Source organism: Tamandua tetradactyla, chromosome 14, assembly GCF_023851605.1.
Source record: "Tamandua tetradactyla isolate mTamTet1 chromosome 14, mTamTet1.pri, whole genome shotgun sequence".
Classification (NCBI taxonomy): domain Eukaryota; kingdom Metazoa; phylum Chordata; class Mammalia; order Pilosa; family Myrmecophagidae; genus Tamandua; species Tamandua tetradactyla.
This window is the reverse complement of record NC_135340.1, coordinates 22,449,543-22,468,256: the sequence shown is the minus strand read 5'-3', so window position 1 is coordinate 22,468,256 and position 18,714 is coordinate 22,449,543. Positions and strand designations below refer to the sequence as shown.

The 18,714-nt window shown below is 38.0% G+C and overlaps 1 protein-coding gene across 3 annotated transcripts in view; it reads left to right on the top strand.

The window, feature by feature from the left end:
• Positions 1-18,714, top strand: part of NUBPL (NUBP iron-sulfur cluster assembly factor, mitochondrial) — a 298,898-nt gene that overhangs the window by 240,359 nt on the left and 39,825 nt on the right. For all 3 annotated transcript variants that reach the window (XM_077126998.1, XM_077126997.1, XM_077126999.1), the window contains one exon: positions 12,545-12,630. In XM_077126998.1, the coding sequence (XP_076983113.1) occupies positions 12,545-12,630 (86 nt within the window). The remainder of the gene's footprint in view (positions 1-12,544; positions 12,631-18,714) is intronic.

Sequence of the window (18,714 nt, the reverse complement as noted above, 5' to 3'; positions counted from 1 at the left end):
ACTGAAATTTTATTTTGTCTCATATCTCTCTTCCGCCTTTTGGTCAAGAAGGCTTTCTCAATCTCAGAGTCTTGTCCCGTGTTTCCAGGGAGATTTACACCCCTGGGAATCATGTCCCACCTGATGGGGAGGGCAGTGATTTCACTTGCTGAGCTGACTTCGAGATAGAGGTCACATCTGAGCATAAAAGAGGTTCTCTGGGGGTGACTCTTATGCATAATTATTCATAGGCTTAGCTTCTTCTTTGCAGGAACAAGTTTCATAGGGGCAAAACCCAAGCTTGAGGCTTAGCCTGTTGAATTGGTTGTCCGAATTGCTTGCGAGAATATCAGGAATTCCCCAGATGGGGAAGTTTAATATTTCCTCCTTTTTTATTCTCTGCCCAAATTACTCTTGATATAATGGGACATTTCACTTACCTGGACAAACCAATAAGATCTTATGCCCTATTCAAGATTCCGTGTAATTATGGTGTTTAAGTAATATAAGTTAAATTAGATATTGCACTACCCAAAATATAAATTTGCACTACCCAAAATATAAATTTGCACTAAATAAATATCTCTTCTTTGGTCTCAAACAAAAGTTGAGGTTTTAGAATATGGACTACATCATCCTTTACCCTGTACTCTGATTTGCTTTAGTCCTATCCAGATCAGCTTCATTCATATGTCTAGTTGAAGGCTGATCATTTTTTCAACTTTGTTAACAGTTGCTGTATGGGGTAATGCTGACTTTCATAGCTTCAGAACTCTAACTTTGAGTCTTAAGTGTCACATAAATACCTGAAGTTCCAGGGAACAACCAGGTTATACACAAATGGCTCTGTGTTCAGAATTTAGAAATAATTTACAACTCCGGAATAGATGTAACTGCTGTAAGAACTTACAATCTAAGACCCTTTACAATAGGCTCCAACTTGATAGCCCATTCTCTCTTTAATTCTCTAAGTTTGTGTATTATAGTTAGTCCATATGAGTGCGGCACGATAATATTTGCCTTTTTGTTTCTGACATTTCCTTCAACATACTGTCCTCAAGGTTCATTCATCTAGTCACCTACCTCATAACTCCATTCCTTCTTGCAGCCCACTCAGTAGTCTGTTGTGTGGGAACACCACAGTTCCCCCTTCTATTCCTCAATTGTTGTACCCTTAGGCCACGTTGCAAATCATGAACACTGCTGCCATAAATACCAATGTGCAGATGTCCATTTGTGTCCCCACTCTCAGTTCCTCCGGGTATATACCTCACTACGGAGTTGCAGGATCATATGACAACCCTAACCCTAACTTCCTGTGCAACCACCACACTGCCCTACAGAGGGGCTGCACCTTTTAGCTTCCCTACCAACAGTGAATAGTTACATCCCTTTTTCTCCACATTTTCTCTAACACTTGCTTCTCTGTTTGTTTTTAAACAATTTTATTTACACATCATACAATCCAACCTAAGTAAAAAATCGGTGGTTCCTAGTATAATCACATAACCATGCCTTCGCTACCACATCTGTATAAAGACATTTCCTTATCTTCCTTAAAGAATCACCTGCCCTCCCCCATATCTCCTGCTTGTTGACATTTAGTTTTGGCATAATGCCTTTGTTACATTCAGTGGAAACATATTGCATTGTTACTGTTGATCATAGACACCATAGACCCTAGCTTGCATTAATTGAATTTTTTCTTGTATACTATCCCAGTTTCAGCACCTTGCAATGTTGATATTCGTTTGTTCTTCCTCATGCAAAAACATTCTTATATTTGTACATTTAATCACCATCATTCCTCACTCTAGGCAATCCAAATTTATACCATCTCAGTCTTTATCCTTTATCTTTCCTTTTGGTTTCATACATGCCCCCAGTCCTTCTTCCTAAACCATACTCATATTCAGCTTCATTCAGTATATTTATAGTATTGTGCTATCATCAGATAATGTTGTGCTATCCATTTCTGGATTTTTACAATCAGTCCTGTTGCACATTCTGTGTGCCTTCAGCCCAAAATGCTCCATCTCTACCCTCTTTCTATCTCTTCATAACCTGTGCTCTTAACTTCAACTCTCAATGTTCATTCATTAATGTTAGTTCTGTATTAATGAGACCATACAGTATTTGTCCTTTTGCTATAGCTAAATTCACTCAGCATAATGTCCTCAAGGTTCATCCATGTTGTTACATGCTTCATGACTTTATTCTGTCTTACAGCTGAGTAATATTCCACTGTATGTATATACCATAGCTTGTTTAGCCAATCGTCCATTGATGGACATCTGAGCTGTTTCCATCTCTTAGCAATTGTAAATAATGCTGCTAAAAACATTGGTGTGCAAATGTCTATTTGTGTCCTTGCCTTCAGTTCCTCTGAAGTTCTAGTAATGGAAATTCCTAGTCATGGAATTTCTGGATCATATTGCAATTGTATACTTAACTTCCTTAAGAACTGCCAAACTGCCTTCCAGAGTGGTTGCACCATCTTTCATTCCCACCAATATTGAATAAGTGTGCCTCCTTCTCCACATCCTCTCCAATACTTATTTTGGTTTTTTTGATAGTGGCCATTCTAGTGGGTGTGATATGGTACCTCATTGTGGTTTTGATTTGTATTTCTGAAACAGACAGTGAAGTTGAGTATCTTTTCATATGCCTTTTAGCCATTTGTATTTCCTCTTCTGAAAAGTATCTGTTCATGTCTTTTGCCCATTTTTAAATTGGGTTGTTGGTCTTTTTGTTGTTGAGTTGTAGAATCTCTTTCTAAATTCTGGATGTTAAATCTTTACTGATCTTTGGTTTCCAACTATTGTCTCCCATTGCATAGGCTGCCTTTTTTACTTTCCTGACAAAGTTCTTTGATGCACAAAAGTGTTTAATTTTGAGGATATCCCATTTATCTATTTCTTTTTGCATTGCTCATGATTTGGGCATAAGGTCTAGGAAACCACCTTCTATCACAAGATCTTTAAGATATTTCCCTATACTGTTTTCTAAAAGTTTTATGTCTTTATGTTGACTGTATGTTTAGGTCTTTGATCCATTTTGACTTAACTTTTGTATAGGATGTGAGATATGGATCCTCTTTCAATATATTGCATATGGATGTCCAGTTCTCCAAACACCATTTATTGAAGATGCTGCTCTGTCCCAGTTGGATTGGCTTGGCTGCCTTAACAAAAATAAATTGTCCATATATTGAGGGCCTATTTCTAAACACTCAGTTTGATTCCATTGGTCAGTATATCTACCTTTATGTCAATACCATGCTGTTTTGACCACAGTAGCTTCGTAATATACTTTAAACTCAGGTAATATGAGACCTCCCACTTCATTTTTCTTTCTTGAGGGCACCTGTCCTTCCAAATAGATTTGGCTATTTTTTGTGTATCTGCAAAATAAGGTTTTTGGATTTTAATTAGTATTGTATTAAATCTATAAATCAATTTAGGTAGAATTGACATAGTAACTCTATTTAGTCTTCCAATCCATGAACACAGTATGCCCTTCCATTTATTTAGGCCTCCCATGATTTCTTTTAGAAATTTCTTGTACTTTTCTGTGTTTAAGTCTTTTGTTTCCTTAGTTACATATATTCCTAAATATTTTACTGTTTTGATTGCTATTGTAAATGGAATTTTTTTCTTGATTTCCTCTTCAGTATGCTCATTACTAGTGTATCGGAACTCTACTGATTTTGGCGCATTGATCTTATACCCTGCCACTTTGCTGTACTTTTTAATTAGCTCTAAGGTCTTTACTGTAGATTTTTCGGGATTTTTGACGTAGAGTGTCACGTCATCTGTGAACCATGAGTTTTACTTTTTCTTTTTGAATTTGGATGCTGTGCTGGTTTGAAAGTATCATGTACCCCAGAAAAGCCATGTTTCAATCTTGATCCAATCTTGTGGAGGCAGTTGTTTCTTTTAATCCTAATTCAACACTGTAGGTTGGAAACTTTTTTGTTTTTTTTTTGGCTTTAAACAACAACTATTTTATTATTATTTTTTTTTACAATCATTTGGGTAAAGAATTTGAACAGGGCAGAACTCCACTGTCTCTACTCCATTACGTCTGCTGTGCCTGATTGCCCAACAAATCTGATGCCTCAACTGGGATCACTAGAAAGCCTGGGGACTGATGGGAACCGTTAAATTGGGGCCATCTGTCTGGGGCTTCAGCATATGCTGCCATCTGGATTCCTGGGGTCTTCTCCCTGCAGTTTCAAAGCCTGTCCTCTCCACGTGGCCTCTCCAGTGGGGTAACCAGCCCTCTTGCATGGCAGCTCAAGGCTCCCAAGGGCTAAGGCCTGGAACTGGCAAACTGCTGCTTTCATTGCATCTGTTGGCTAAAGCAAGCCACAAGGCCCAGCCCAAATTCCAGGAGAGGGGAATACATCGGCCCAAACACCAGGAGGCAAGGGTGACTGAGGCCTGCCCCATGTTAACCACTGCCACATCAGATGGACACAAATTCAAAATCCTGGCTCCTCCTCTGATCACTAACTATATTGTCTTGCCCTCTCTGAGACATCACTTTCTTATATCTATAAAATTATCAGGATCAAATTCCTCCAAGAAGAATCCCTCTGAGCACTGAATGAAATTAATATGTATTGTGTTTGGCACAATCACGGCATGGGGTTTTTTTAGGGAAGATTCAATCATTGGAAAAATGTGGAAACTGTAAATATGAGAATATAAGCTCCTGACAACTTGAAGAAATATTTGACAGAGCTTTGATTCCCAAGGAATTGGAAGATGGAGCCAATGCTATTTAAATCTAAAAAAAAATTAGGTGAACCTCTTTTGTTGATCAGGTATGGCCTCCCTCTCTCTAAGCCAACTCAGCAGAACTCACTGGGGTATAATTCTCCCTCCCAATGTGGGACAGAACTCCTGGGATTCTCTAGGACCCAGCACTATGGGATTGAGAAAGCCTTCTTGACCAAGAGGGGGAACAGAGAAATGAGACAAAATAAACTCTCAGTGGCTGAGAGATTTCAAACAGAGTTGAAAGATTATCCTGGAAGTTATTCTTATGCATTATATACATATCCTTTTTTAGTTTATGGTACATTAGAGTGGCTGGAGGGAAGTACCTGAAATTGTTGAGCTGTGTTCCAGTAGCCTTGATTTTTGAAGATGATTGTATAAAGATATAACTTTTACAATGTGACTGTGATTGTGAAAACTTTGTGTCTGATGCTCCTTTTACCAGGGTATGGACAGATGAGTAAAAAAATATGGATAAAAATAAATAAATAATAGGGGAATAAAGTAAAATAAATTAGGTAGGTGGAAATACTAGTGGTCAATGAGAGGAAGGGGTAAGGGATATGGCATGTATGAGGTTTTTCTTTTTTCTTTTTATTTTTTTTTCTGGAGTGATGCAAATGTTCTAAAAATGATCGTGATGATAAATACACAACTATGTGATGATCTTGTGAGCCATTGATTGTATACCATGTATGGACTGTATGTGTGTGAAGATTTGTCAATAAAAGTATTTTTAAAAAATAAGATGATCCCAATGGGAAAAAAACAAAACAAAAGAGATAATATTGTATAGTTCAGGAAAACTTCTCTCTTTCTCCTCCTTTTTGAATTACTTTCTTTTATTTACCAACCTCTTGGCTCTATTTTAAGTTTACCTTTTCTCTTCTTATCTCTTTTATTGAAAAGGAAATTCCTTTGCCCAGTAAATTCCTCTGCCTAGTAGTCTCTTGTTCTTTACATAAACCCAGAGTCTTAGGAAGCCCTTCCCATGTCTGTCTACATCACCCTCTAGAAGAGAAATCCCCTTAAACCTGATCCCCATAACTGGTCTCCCCTAAGCTGGAACACAGAAAACAACTCAGGCGCTGTTCAAGTGACCTCCCATAAGGTGTGAGTTGTTTTCTGGATTGGAAACTTTTGATTTTCTTATCTCCATGGAGATATGACACATCCAATTAGATGGAGATGTGACTCAACCCATTCCACATGCGTCTAGATTTGTTTACTTAAATCCCTTAAAAGAGGAAACATTTTGTAGAGAGTCAGAGACGACAGAAACCTCAGAGCTTGCAGAGGAGAAATAACAGAAACAATAGAGCCTAGAGAAACAACAGAAGTCTCAGAGCCGACAGAAACTTCAGAGCAGAGCTGATAACAGATGTGAACACATGAAGACCAGATATATAGATGTTTGGAGATGCTTGGAGCCCAGCAGACGTTGCTGTGTGCCTTCCCATGAGATGTTAAACAAGCCAGAACCTGGAGAGAGCCAAGGGAAGGCAAGCGATGAAAGCCAGCCCTGGAAGAGTAAAGTGAGGAGCCTCCACAGGAACAGAGGCTGAAAGCAATGGAGCCCAGAAGCAAGGGACCTGCAGATGCCAGCCACGTGACTACCCAGCTGACAAAGGCCTTGTTGAGTGAAGGGAACCTCTTGTTGATGCCTTAATTTGGGCACTTTCACTTCCTTTAGAATTGTAAACCTGTATTTATTAAATTCTCCTTTATAAAAGCCATTCCAGTTCTGTTATATCACATACTGACAGCTAGCAAACTAACACAGAAGCCTTTTATTTCTTTTTCTTGTATAATTGCTCTGGCTAGAACTTCCAGCGCAATGTTGAATAATAAATGGTGACAAGGGGCATCCTTGTCTTCTTCCTGGTCATAGAGGGAAAGCTTTCAATCTTTTCCCATTGAGGATGATGTTGGCTGTGCATTTTTCATTCTATTCCCATCCTTGGAGTATTTTCATCAAGAAAGGGTGTTGAATCTTGTCAAATGCATCAGTCGAGATGTGGAAAAACCAAATGATCATCTCCTTACTTGTGATTGGTTTGTTGAAGTTGTCTATTTCTTCTCATGTCAATATTGGTTGTTCATGCCTTTCTAGGAAGTCCTCCATTTCATCTACATTCTCTTGTTTATTAACATATAGGTGTTCATAGTATCCTCTCATTAGCTCCTTTATTTCTGCAGTCAGTAGTTTTGTCCCCTCTTCCATTTCTGATTTTGTTTATTTGCATCCTTTTTGTTTTTTGTCATTCTAGCTAAGGGTCCATCGATTTTATTGATTTTCTCAAAGAATTAACTTCTGGTTTTGTTGATTTTCTCTAAATTGAGAGTTCTCATACTCTCAATTTTATTTATTTCTGCTCTAATCTACTTTATGTCTTCCCTTTTGTTTGCTTTGGGGTTAGTTTGCTGTTCTTTTTCTAGCTTTTCCAGGTGAACAGTTAATTCCTCCATCTTTGCTATTTCTTCTTTTTTAATATAGGCATTTAGGGCCTATAAAGCACTCTCAGCACTGCCTTTGTTGCATCCCATAAATTTTGATATTTTGCATTTTCTTTTTTATTTGCCTCAAGATATTTACTGATTTCACGTGTAATTTCTTCCTTGACCCATGGGTTGTTTAAGAGTGTGTTGGTTTGCCTCCATATATTTGTGAATTTTCTGGCTCTCTGCCCGCTGTTGATTTCCAACTTCATTCCATTATGATTGAGAAAGTGTTTTGTATAATTTCATTCTTTTTAAATTTATTGAGACTTGCTTTGTGACTGGCATATAGTCTGTTCTTGAGAATGATCTGTGAACACTTACAAAAAATGTGTATCCTGCTGTTGTAGGGTGTAATGTTCTGTAATTGTCTGTTGAGTCTAGCTCTTGCATTGCATTATTCAAAATATCTGTTTCCTTATTGACCCTCTGTCTAGGTGTTCTGTCCATTGATGAGAGCAGGGAATTGAAGTTTCCAACCCTTATGGTAGAGGTGTCTACTTTTCCCTTCAGTGTGTTGTCACTGTTTGCCTCATATATTTTGGAGCACTCTGGCTTAGTGCATGTGTTAGTTAGATTCAGTTGTCAACTTGGCCAGGTGAGCATACCTAGTCTTGTTGCTGCGGACATAAGCCAACGTACATGAACCTCATCTGTTGCTAATTACATCTGCAGTCAGGTAGGAGGCGTGTCTGCTGCAATGAGTGACGTTTGACTTAATTGGCTGGTGCTTAAATGAGAGAGTGCAATGTTGCACAGCCTAAGCAGCTCAGCATTCCTCATCTCAGCACTCGCAGCTCAGCCCAGGCCTTGGGAGATGCAGAAAGGAATCACTCCAGGGAAACCTGTTGGAACCAGAAGCCTGGGGAGAAGGCCAGCAGGTATGCTCACCTGGCCAAGTTAACAACTGAATCTAACACAGTGCATAAATATTTATGGTTGTTATGTCTTCTTGTTTAATTGTTCCCTTTATTAATACATAGTGTGTTTTTTGCCTCTTTTAATTGCTTTGCATTTGAAGTATAATTTATCAATTATTAGTATAGCTACCCCTGCTCTTTTCTGATTGTTGTTTGCATCAAATATCTTTTTCCAGCCTTTCACTTTCTATCTGTTTTTGTCTTTGGGTCTTAAGTGAGTCTCCTGTAGACAGCATATAGGTGGATTAACATCTAATGTTATTACTGTAAAGGCAGTACTGCCATTTTGTCTTTTGGACTTTATATGTCATAGCTAATTTTTTTCTCTTTTTACCTTTATTGGTAGCCTTCATTTCTACACTCTTTCCCAGATCTCTCTCTCTCCTGTCTTTTCGTACCTGCCTGTAGTGCTCTCTTTACTGTTTCTCATAGAGACTGTCTCTTAGTCACAAATTCTCTCAGTGACTCTTTGTCTGAAAATTTTTTAATCTCCCCCTTGGTTTTGAAGGACAGTCTTGCTGGGTATAGAATTCTTGGTTGGCAGTTTTTCTCTTTTAGAATCTTAAAAATATCATACCACTACTTTCTCGCCTCCATGGTTTCTACTGAGAAGTCTACACATAGTCTTATCGAGCTTCCCTTGTCTGTGATGGATTGCTTTTCTCTTGCTGCATTCAGAATTTTCTCTTTGCCTATGACATTTGACAGTTTGATTAGTAAGTGTCTTGGAGTATGTCTGTTTGGATCTGTTCTTTTTGGGGTAAGCTGCAGTTTTTGCATCTGTAATTTTATGTCTTTCATAAGAGATGGAAAATTTTCAGTGATTATATCCTGCATTAGTCTTTCTCCTTTTCCCTTCTCTTCTCCTTCTGGGATACCCATAACACATATATTCATGTGTTTCATGTTGTCATTTAGTTCCCTGAGATCCTGCTCAGATTTTTCCATTCTTTTGCCTGTTTTCTCTTTTGTGTGTAGGATTTCAGATGTCCTGAACTCTAGTTCAGTAACCTTTTCTTCTGCCTCTTTGGATCTGTTTTTGCAGTTCTCCATTGTTTGTTCATCTGTTTTTGCAGTTCTCCATTGTTTGTTCATCTCTTCCATTCACATAAGTTCTACAGTTTGTTTTTTCAAACTTTCAATTTCTTCTTTATCTTCACCCAGTGCCTTCTTTATATACTAATATCTTTTGCCATATCTTCCCTCAATTCATTGATTTGATTTTTTGATGAGATTTTGCACATCTGTTAAAACATCCTGAATTAGTTGTTTCAATTCCTATATTTCATTTGCAATGCTAGTTTATTCCTTTGACTGGGTGATATCTTTGATTCTCCTAGAATGACTTATTATTTTTTGCTGGCATCTAGGCATTTGATTTCCTTAATTAGTTAATTCTGGAGGCCATTTTCACTCTTTTACCTATGGTTTTCTTGTGAGATGGCTTTGTTTTCTATCTGTTCTTTAGATTTTCTAGCATAGGTTCTGTTTAGCTAATTGGAATTTTTCACCTCTTGTTTTCCTGGCTGTTTACTAGCTTCTCTGGAGGACGAACTAAATTCCACACCTCACTATGCTACCATCATGCCCCACCCTCAGGCCATCTTAATATAAAAATATTTTATGATATACTTAAGTGATGTACCAAATTTGGTTCAACAAAAGAGGTAGTGACTTATATGTGGACCAATCTTTGTACTTTTCAGGAAAGGCAAGAAAAAATTTTTTTCAGGACAGTGTGATTGAGACCTTAACCATTACTTAAAAACATATGCTTCAGCAAAAAAGAAAAAAAATCTTACAACAAAAAATATAAATATGGCCTGTAGTTTTAATGGAATGTTTACATCTTTTGTGCGCATTTGATGGGACACAGAAGATGATCATTGTCCTTGTCAAGAAGTTATTAACTCATGTATGAATGGTGTTATTTAGACTACTCTACAAAGAAACTCAGATGTCATGTATGCTTATTTGTGTTAAAGTTAAATACAGAGAAAACCAGGTCACTTTAATCCCTCTCTCTAGGATCTTGTTAGCTATCAAAATAATTTCATAAACATTTTTATGACACTTTTACATTATTTTAAAATAGAATAACTCTTTCTTTACATTACATAAATTGGGCCAATGGAAATGGGTTCACTTTCTAACAGAGTTGAGATGTGGTGAGATTTAGTCAACTATTCAAGGGGCTCTTAAATCATATAATCCTAGATATAGATGAGATTTGGTGGACCATCTAGTCCATCCCCTCGTTTTACTAGTAAGGAACTTGAGACCAAACTGATTCTGAGTTATTTGCTCAAGGTTAGTCACATAGATAGAGGGGGTCAGAAGTGGCATTAGATCCCTTCCAAATGCCTGGATATGAAAAACAAATAGTGAACTGATTGATAACAGAGTCTAGACAATGGCAAATTTTGGAAATGTATTGAATGTGTGGAGTTGAGGATAATTTTTGCAGACATACCATTTTGAGCAGTTTTTAAGAGAGGTGATAGAACTATTGGACTAGCTTGGGCAGAGTAAATAAAAAACGAAGGCTATAGTGATCTCTGAAACAGTTTGAAAAGCAGGACAAGCTGCCTGATGGCAAATATGATAATGACCTTCCCAGAAACTCAATATATTTTATTAATGACAATAAAGATAATAATGATAGTGATATTATTAGTTACAGCAATCAAAGCTACCATTTATTGCATGTTTATTCTGTGACCAGGCATCATGGCAAGCAACCTGTGAATATGAGTTCATTCAATTATTTCAACCCTTTGACCCTAGTATTATTGTGCCATTTTGTGGATGAAGGACCAGAATCTCAGAAAGTCAAGTCAGTTATCCTAGTCACACAGGTCATCAGCTATGATATCAAAATTTAAATCATTATCTGTTTGACTTCCAGAGCTAGTGTTTCTCAAACTTCAGTAATGAATCACCCTTCTTTTAAAGGAAAAATGAACTCCTGGCCCCAGACCCCTACTGACTTAAGATTCCATAAATCCCTTAAGCTTATACCTTTTGTATAATTTTTAAATAATCAAACGAATATAGGCAAAACTTACAAAATCAATAAGATTCAAATTAATGACATTAATTTAAAGTGAAAGTGAAAAGATGAAGATTTTGTTGAAACAATAATGCCAAATGCAAGATGAAAATCTATAGCTAACTACTGTTGCACAGATTCTTCTGTGTTTGCCATACCTATTTATTATGATATGCTTTGTGATAACTTCTTTCTCCCACCACTTTTCTCTATCTTACTTCTTCTAAATATACCTCAAGCAATCCTCTGATATCACTTTACCTTTACCTGGTGCAATTTGAATTTTTTTGCTAATTCTGCCTTTGTTTTCGTTAGCTCTGACAAGTTTTGTTACCCATTTGATGGTCTGGGCTCTGAAATGTCATGGCAATGTGTATATAGCTATAAAGTGATGGTCATCCAAGCATCTGTGTTAAATATTTGTCAGGTTATTATCTAAAAGAAACCATACAATGTAAGAAATTAATATAGTCTGAAAATGATAACTGGGACTATGGAGTTTCCACTTAAAGAAAAAAAAAAAAAACACCGTTCTTTGTCTCACAGTATTATACCCTGAAACCATCTGGCTTCTGTAGGAAACAGTAGAGACTCAAGAAGGTCGCCATCTGTATCCACATCAGTGCTGCCTTAGTTCAGGACACGAGCATTTTGCATCTGAATTTTTGCCACAACCTGTAGTTTGACCCTCACCAAATTATTCTTATAGTGTGTTTTGTGCTACTGGGTTTTCAAGAATACAAACTTTTAGGATTCAGCTTAGGTATTACCTCTTTCTGGAAACTTTCCTCTGTTGTGTGTCCTTACTTCTTACTTCCTCACCCTGTCACGTTCACCATCCTTTTCCACTGGTTAAATTAGTTACTTTCCTTTCGTGTACCTCCTTTATAAGTCCATAACACCCTATTCATATCTCTATTATACTACTTAGCACATTGTACTAGAATTCTTGATTTGTCTACTCCCCAAGGAGACTAATGATTTCTTAAAAGAAAGACCTCTCTTAGACGTCAGTTTAATTAGCACGTTGTCTGAATGGGAAGAAGGTTCTGATGATGCAGCTATGATCTTGATCACTGGTCAGTCAGTTGTGGTTCTAGAAATGAGGAGTCAGAAGTGGACAAGAACAAAGCAGATGTTTCTTCATCTTTGCCATTCATTTAACTAAAATTCATGTGAATTGCCTAATACTTAATGTAACTGGCCCTTTTAGCATGTAGGCAACATAAATTTGGAAGTATTCTTTCAAAAAGAGTTAAAAATAGCATCATTTTGCTACCTTTCTGTCTTGTTTGTTTTTTGTTTAGGTGCTGTGATTGTTACTACGCCCCAGGATATTGCACTGATAGACGCACACAAGGGAGCTGAGATGTTTCGAAAAGTCCACGTACCTGTAAGCACTTACAGCTTCACTGATACAAAAACATAAAACTCTTCCAAATGAAGAGTCAAGTTGTTGCAGAATACAGTCCAGGTTTTAATTTAGTTCTGTGCAGAAATCTAAATGTAAATATGGTCAAAATCCTGGTTCATCTTTATGGTTTCTTTAAAAACACACATAAAAGTATAAGCATGTATACATGTTATATTAAGAAGAATTTTTTTTTAATTCTAAAACCCTTCAGCTATGAATTTTCTGAAGAAGTGCTTTCTCAAATACCACTATCACTGTAAAAAAAAAAAAAGACAGGAAATGATTCAGATAGATGAGTAAATCACTGGTGGTAAAACAGATAAAACTGTCTCCTACAGTTTAACTCATTTATTGCTCACCTTCTAGAAAATATTTGATTTTTCTATACAATATGGCAAAATAAAACAAGTTAAAAATAAATAATAAAAATAAAACAACAATTAAATTTAAGTGGAGTCAGAAGTGGAATGAATAAACAATATGCATGTCATTAAAGGACTTAAATACTTGCTAAAGGTAAGTCCTGGATTTCCTGCAACCAAGGGAAATGAAGCATAGTACCAATTCAAGACTATTTCCATGATGTTGAAAAAGTGGTTGGATGCTCAGCAGAAAAGAGCTGAGACCAGAGAGATATTCCTAGGAGGAATCTGGATATAATGAACACACCCTCATCACCTTCTTTACAGAAAATACAAGGTTCTTCCTTCTAGTGTGCCTTGGCAAAAGTAAAAAGAATTGTGCCAGAATAAAATTCAGAACAAGCATTTCAGTTCAAGACCAACATGATTTTTCCATCTGTGTTTCTCTCTTGCTTAATTCAGGCATAGATTTTAGAATTTATAGAACATAGCTTTTAAAAAAAAAAAAAAAAAAAACTTCAGACAATGAATTACCTGCAGGGGTCCATGATTCTCCCCCAGGCCCTGAAAATTGTATGCTCAAGTTGTGTTTGTGTTGGTAGAGAGAGGATTTATAACTTAGATTCTTCAATGAGACCATGAAACGGGAGAAGATCCAAAGATGTATCAGAATGCATAGACTCTCAGGGAAGCATTCATACGCGTTTTTCTCTGACGAGCTTCTGAAAAGTACAAAACAGTGTAGAAGAAGGGTTGAGATGATCCTCCTCTACAAGAACCTCAAGTGTGCTCTTCTCCCTTGCCATTTATTATAGAGTATGTGCAATGACAAGCCAGGATCTGGGTTGAATCAGTGTCCTTTTGTAAAAAAGACATCTGATAAGAAATATACCTATATGCTTAGCTTCTAGGTAATGTTTTTTTTGTTCACTAACAGGTAAAATTGTGATCAGGAAGTATTTTAGTTGAGAGTAACTGAGTGATCAAAGCTCCATGGTGTTCTCTGTTGTGAATTTTAGTTTAGAACATTTTTGAAGCAGTGATAAACCAAAGGCCCACCTCAAACACATAACTGTCTCAATAAAGCACCTGTTAGTTATTTGCTTTGAGCAATATAACTTCCAAATATGCCCTTTGATTTAGTTTGATAGCTGACGAATGCAATATAAGAGAAATGGAATGGCTTTTAAAAAGGGGGAATTTATTAAGTTGTAAGTTTATAGTCCTAAGGCCATAAGAATGTCCAAATTAAAGCAAGTCTATAAAAATGTCTAAATTAAGGCACCAACAAGAGGTTACCTTCACTCAAGAAAAGCCAATGAAGTTCAGGGTTTCTCTCTCAACTGGAAAGGCACATGGCGAACATGGCAACATCTGCTAGCTTCCTCTCCTAGCTTTTTCTTTCATGAAGCTCCCCCAAGGGTGCATTCCTTCTTCAACTCCAAAGGTCTCTGGCTGCGTGTGCTCTTGTGGTTCTAGTGGCTCTCTCGTGGCTCTCTTGTCATTCAGAAGCTTTCTCCAAAATGCTTCTTTTAAAGGATTCCAATAAACTAATCAAGACCCACCTGGAATGGGTGGAGTCTCATCTCCCTCTAATGAAAGGTTAATACCCACATTTGGGCAAGCCACATCTCCATGGAGATATTCTAATAAAAAAAATTCCACCCTACATTATTGAATAGGGATTAAAAGAAAAGTTCTCACAAGATTGGATCGGGATTAAAACATGACTTTGCTGGGGTACATATCCTTTCAAACCAGTACCACCTCTAAGATAAACAAGATACAATTAATGTATACCCATATAACCAATTAAGATTGCTTACTATATGGAATTTTAAAGTATAAATCAGCAAGAAGTTGGAGAGAGAGTTATATAAGAAAATCTATGACATGGAGTTTGGAGTTAAAAGCAAATAATTTGTGTTTTTTCTTTCTTGAGGAAATAGATAACAGATCCAGTAGTCTCTTTTTTTTTCAATCTTCTCAATTTATTTTGACCTTTGTTCCCCCTATTATTTATTATTTTTAATCCATATTTTTTACTCATCTGTCCATACATAGATGAAAGGAGCATCAGACACAAAGTTTTCGCAATCACACAGTCATATTGCGAAAGCTGTATCATTATACAATCATCTTCAAGAAACATAACTACTGAAACACAGCTCTACAGTTTCTGGCACTTCCCTCTAGCCTCTATAATACACCATAAACTAAGAAGGGGATAACTATATAATGCATAAGAATAACCTCCAGGATAACCTCTCCATTCTGTTTGAGATCTCTCAGCCACTGACACTTTATTTTGTCTCATTTCTTTCTTCTCCCTTTCGATGAGAAGATTTTCTCAATCCCTTGATGTTGAGTCCCAGCTCATTCTAGGATTTCTGTCCCATGTTGCCAGGGAGGTTTACACCCCTGGGAGTCACGTCCCATGTGGAGAGGGGAGGGCAGTGAGTTTGCTTGCCATGGCCAATGATTTCTTAAGGCCACTTCCAGATCTGGATAATAGTGATTACACCAGTATATAATTGAATACTTGTTCTCATCCTATAAAGGAGGGATGGGGAGGGTGGATGCCTGTGTTCAGCATCCTCAATTTTTAAAAGAGATCTGTGGATATGGAATGAGGGATTGGAGAGTTAGGGAATAGAAGTTGGAACTTTTTGTTCTCCCCCTATAAATAATCATTTTTATACCCAAGAGACCATTTCAGCTGACCCTGTCACTTGAGGTGATTATGGTTATGAAGCAGATTCTTCATGGGCTTGCTAGTTGGGAGTTTAAAGGCCTTAATTAACAAAAGTTGGCATATATTCTTTCAGTCCTTATGTTATTTTGATTTATCTGTCCTATAAAGAGGCAATCTCATACTTTACTGTAACAGATTTTTCTCTAGACTTTAAGAGGGTGGGACAGAGAATCCTATTGGAACAGAGCAAGGACTAAAGCCTGCTTAATGGACAGTCCTTAGAACAGTGCCTGGAACATAGTAGGTGCTTAATAATTATTGGCTCTATGAAATACTAGAGTGAGAAATCCATATTTGCAATTTATCCACTGCAAACAGCATGTGTTAGGTGAAATGCCTAGTGTTTCTGTTTGCTAAAGCTGCTAGAATGCAATGCACTAGAAATGGATTGACTTTTATAAAGAGGATTTATTAAGCTACAAGTTACAATTCTAAGACTGTGAAAATGTCCAAATTAAAGCACCAAAAAGAAGAAAGGCAGCTAGCCCAACCTCTCTCAGCTGGGAAGGCATGTGGCTGGCGTCCAAGGTCCTTGCTCCCAGTTCATTGCTTTCAGCTTCTGATTTGAGTGGCTTTCTCTTCAAGTGCTGTGGAAAGACCCTCACTTAGCTTCTTCAGGGAAAACTCTGAATTTCATCTTTTATCTTTTAGAGAACCCTTGGCTCTCTCCATGTTCTGGCTATTTCTGTTAGTCCTTGCTTAGCACCCAGGGTTTTTCTGTCTGTATCTCCAAATGTCTGTGTCTTGGTTTCATCTCTCTGTTCTCTGTATTGGCTCCAAATTCTCTGTGAGCAATTTTCAGGACTCCAGTAAACTAATTAAGCAATTTTCGGGACTCCAGTAAACTAATTAAGACCCATCTTGAGTGGGCGGGGGTCACATCTCCATGGAAATAACCTAATCAAAAGGTCCTGCCTGCAGTAAGTCCACACCCATAAAATTGGACCAAAAGAGGATGGCTTTTCTGGGGTAACAGTTTCAAACCAGCACACCTGGTAAGGTGAAATCTGTACATGATAGAGTGAAGAGTGGGTCTTTTAAAAAATAACTCTAAGAATATTTTTATACAGATGGGTATATTTAAAAATAGACTATTATATATTCAGGGTCCAGCTGTAAGAGATCATATTAACCTTTGTGGACTTAAAAAGACTAATATATAAGCAAGTATCAGAACCCAACTTTTGACCCTTGCAGAGGGTGTGGAGAGGATAACCTAGAAATTCAAATTTTAATGTTTAAGCAAAGTAGTAGTCTTAAATTGGAGCTGATTGACAGGCTTCCTGGGTGTTCTAGTTTGCTAGCTGCTGGAATGCAATATACTAGAAATGGAATGGCTTTGTTTTTGGATTTTTTTTTCCCATGGACAGGTACTGGGAATCGAACCTGAGTCTCCAGCATAGCAAGCAAGAACTCTGCCTGCTGAGCCATTGTGGCCTGCCCGAAATAGAATGGCTTTCAAAAGGGGGAATTTAATAAGTTGCAGGTATTCAGTTCTAAGGCCGTGGTATTGTCCCTATTAAAGCAAGTCTATAAAAATGTCCAAATTAAGTCACCAAGAAGAGGTAACCATCACTCAAAAACGGCCTTCACAAAAAAGAAGGCCGGTAGTGTTTCTCTCTTAACTGGAAAGGCACATGGTGAACATGGCAACTTCTGCTAGCTTTCTCTCCAAGTTTCTTCTTTCATGAAGCTCCCCCAGGGGTCCATTCCTTCTTCATCTCCAGAGGTCTCTGGCTGTGTGGGCTCTCATGATTCTCGTGGCTCTCTCATGACTCTCTCATTGTTCTGAAGCTTTCTCCAAAATGCTTCCTCTTTTAAAGGATTTCAGTAAACTATTCAAGACCCACCTGGAATGGGTGGAGTCACATCTCCCTCTAATGAATGGTTAAATCCTACAATTGTGTAAGTCACATCTCTGTGGAGATAACCTATCAAGTTTCCAACCTATAATGCTGAATAAGAATTAAAAGAAACAGGGACTTCCGGAGAAGATGGCGGCTTAGTAAGACGCGCGGGTCTTAGTTCCTCCTCCAGAAAAGCAACTAAAGAAACAGAAACAATACGAAACAGCTCCCGGAGTCATGACAGAGACCAAAAAGACAGCGTACCCCATTCTGGAACGGCTGAACGGGCAGGGAGAATCCGCTGCGGTGAGATACCTGAGGGGCACACGTTTTCCTGGCCGGGACAGCTGGCAACTGGGGTCCCCTCCACGCACGTGGCTCCCCGGTCTGACTGGGAACATTGGATAGCGGGGCCCTCCCGTCACGCTTGGCGTCTCGGGCCAGCTGGGCAATTTGGACTGGCACTCCCCCAAGCCGCGGCCAGCGACCCCCGCCTCCATGCACGGTTTCCCGGGTCGACTGCCCCGCAGACAAACGACCGCCACGAGCGCCACCTACTGGGAAGGAAAAGAAAAACAGAGCCCAGAGATTCCACAGAAAAACCTTTCAACCAGCTGGGTCCCACACCCAGGGAAATCTGATCAAATGCCCAGACACCAGCAGAAAATAATGGATGACGCTCGGAAAATTGAACATATGGCCCAGTCAAAGGAACAAACCAATAGTTCAAATGAGATACAGGAGCTGAGACAACTAATGCTGAATATACGAACAGAAATGGAAAAACTCTTCAAAAACCAAATCAATAAATTGAGGGAGGACATGAAGAAGACGTGGGCTGAACAAAAAGAAGAAATAGAAAATCTGAAAAAACAAATCACAGAACTTGTGGGAGTGAAGGACAAAGAAGAAAAAATGGAAAAAACAATGGATACCTACAATGGTAGATCTAAAGAGACAGAAGCTACAATTAGTGAACTGGAGGATGGAACATCTGAATTCCAAAAAGAAACAGAAACTATAGGGAAAAGAATGGAAAAACTTGAACAGGGAATCAGGGAACTGAATGACAATATGAAGTGCACAAATATACGTGTTG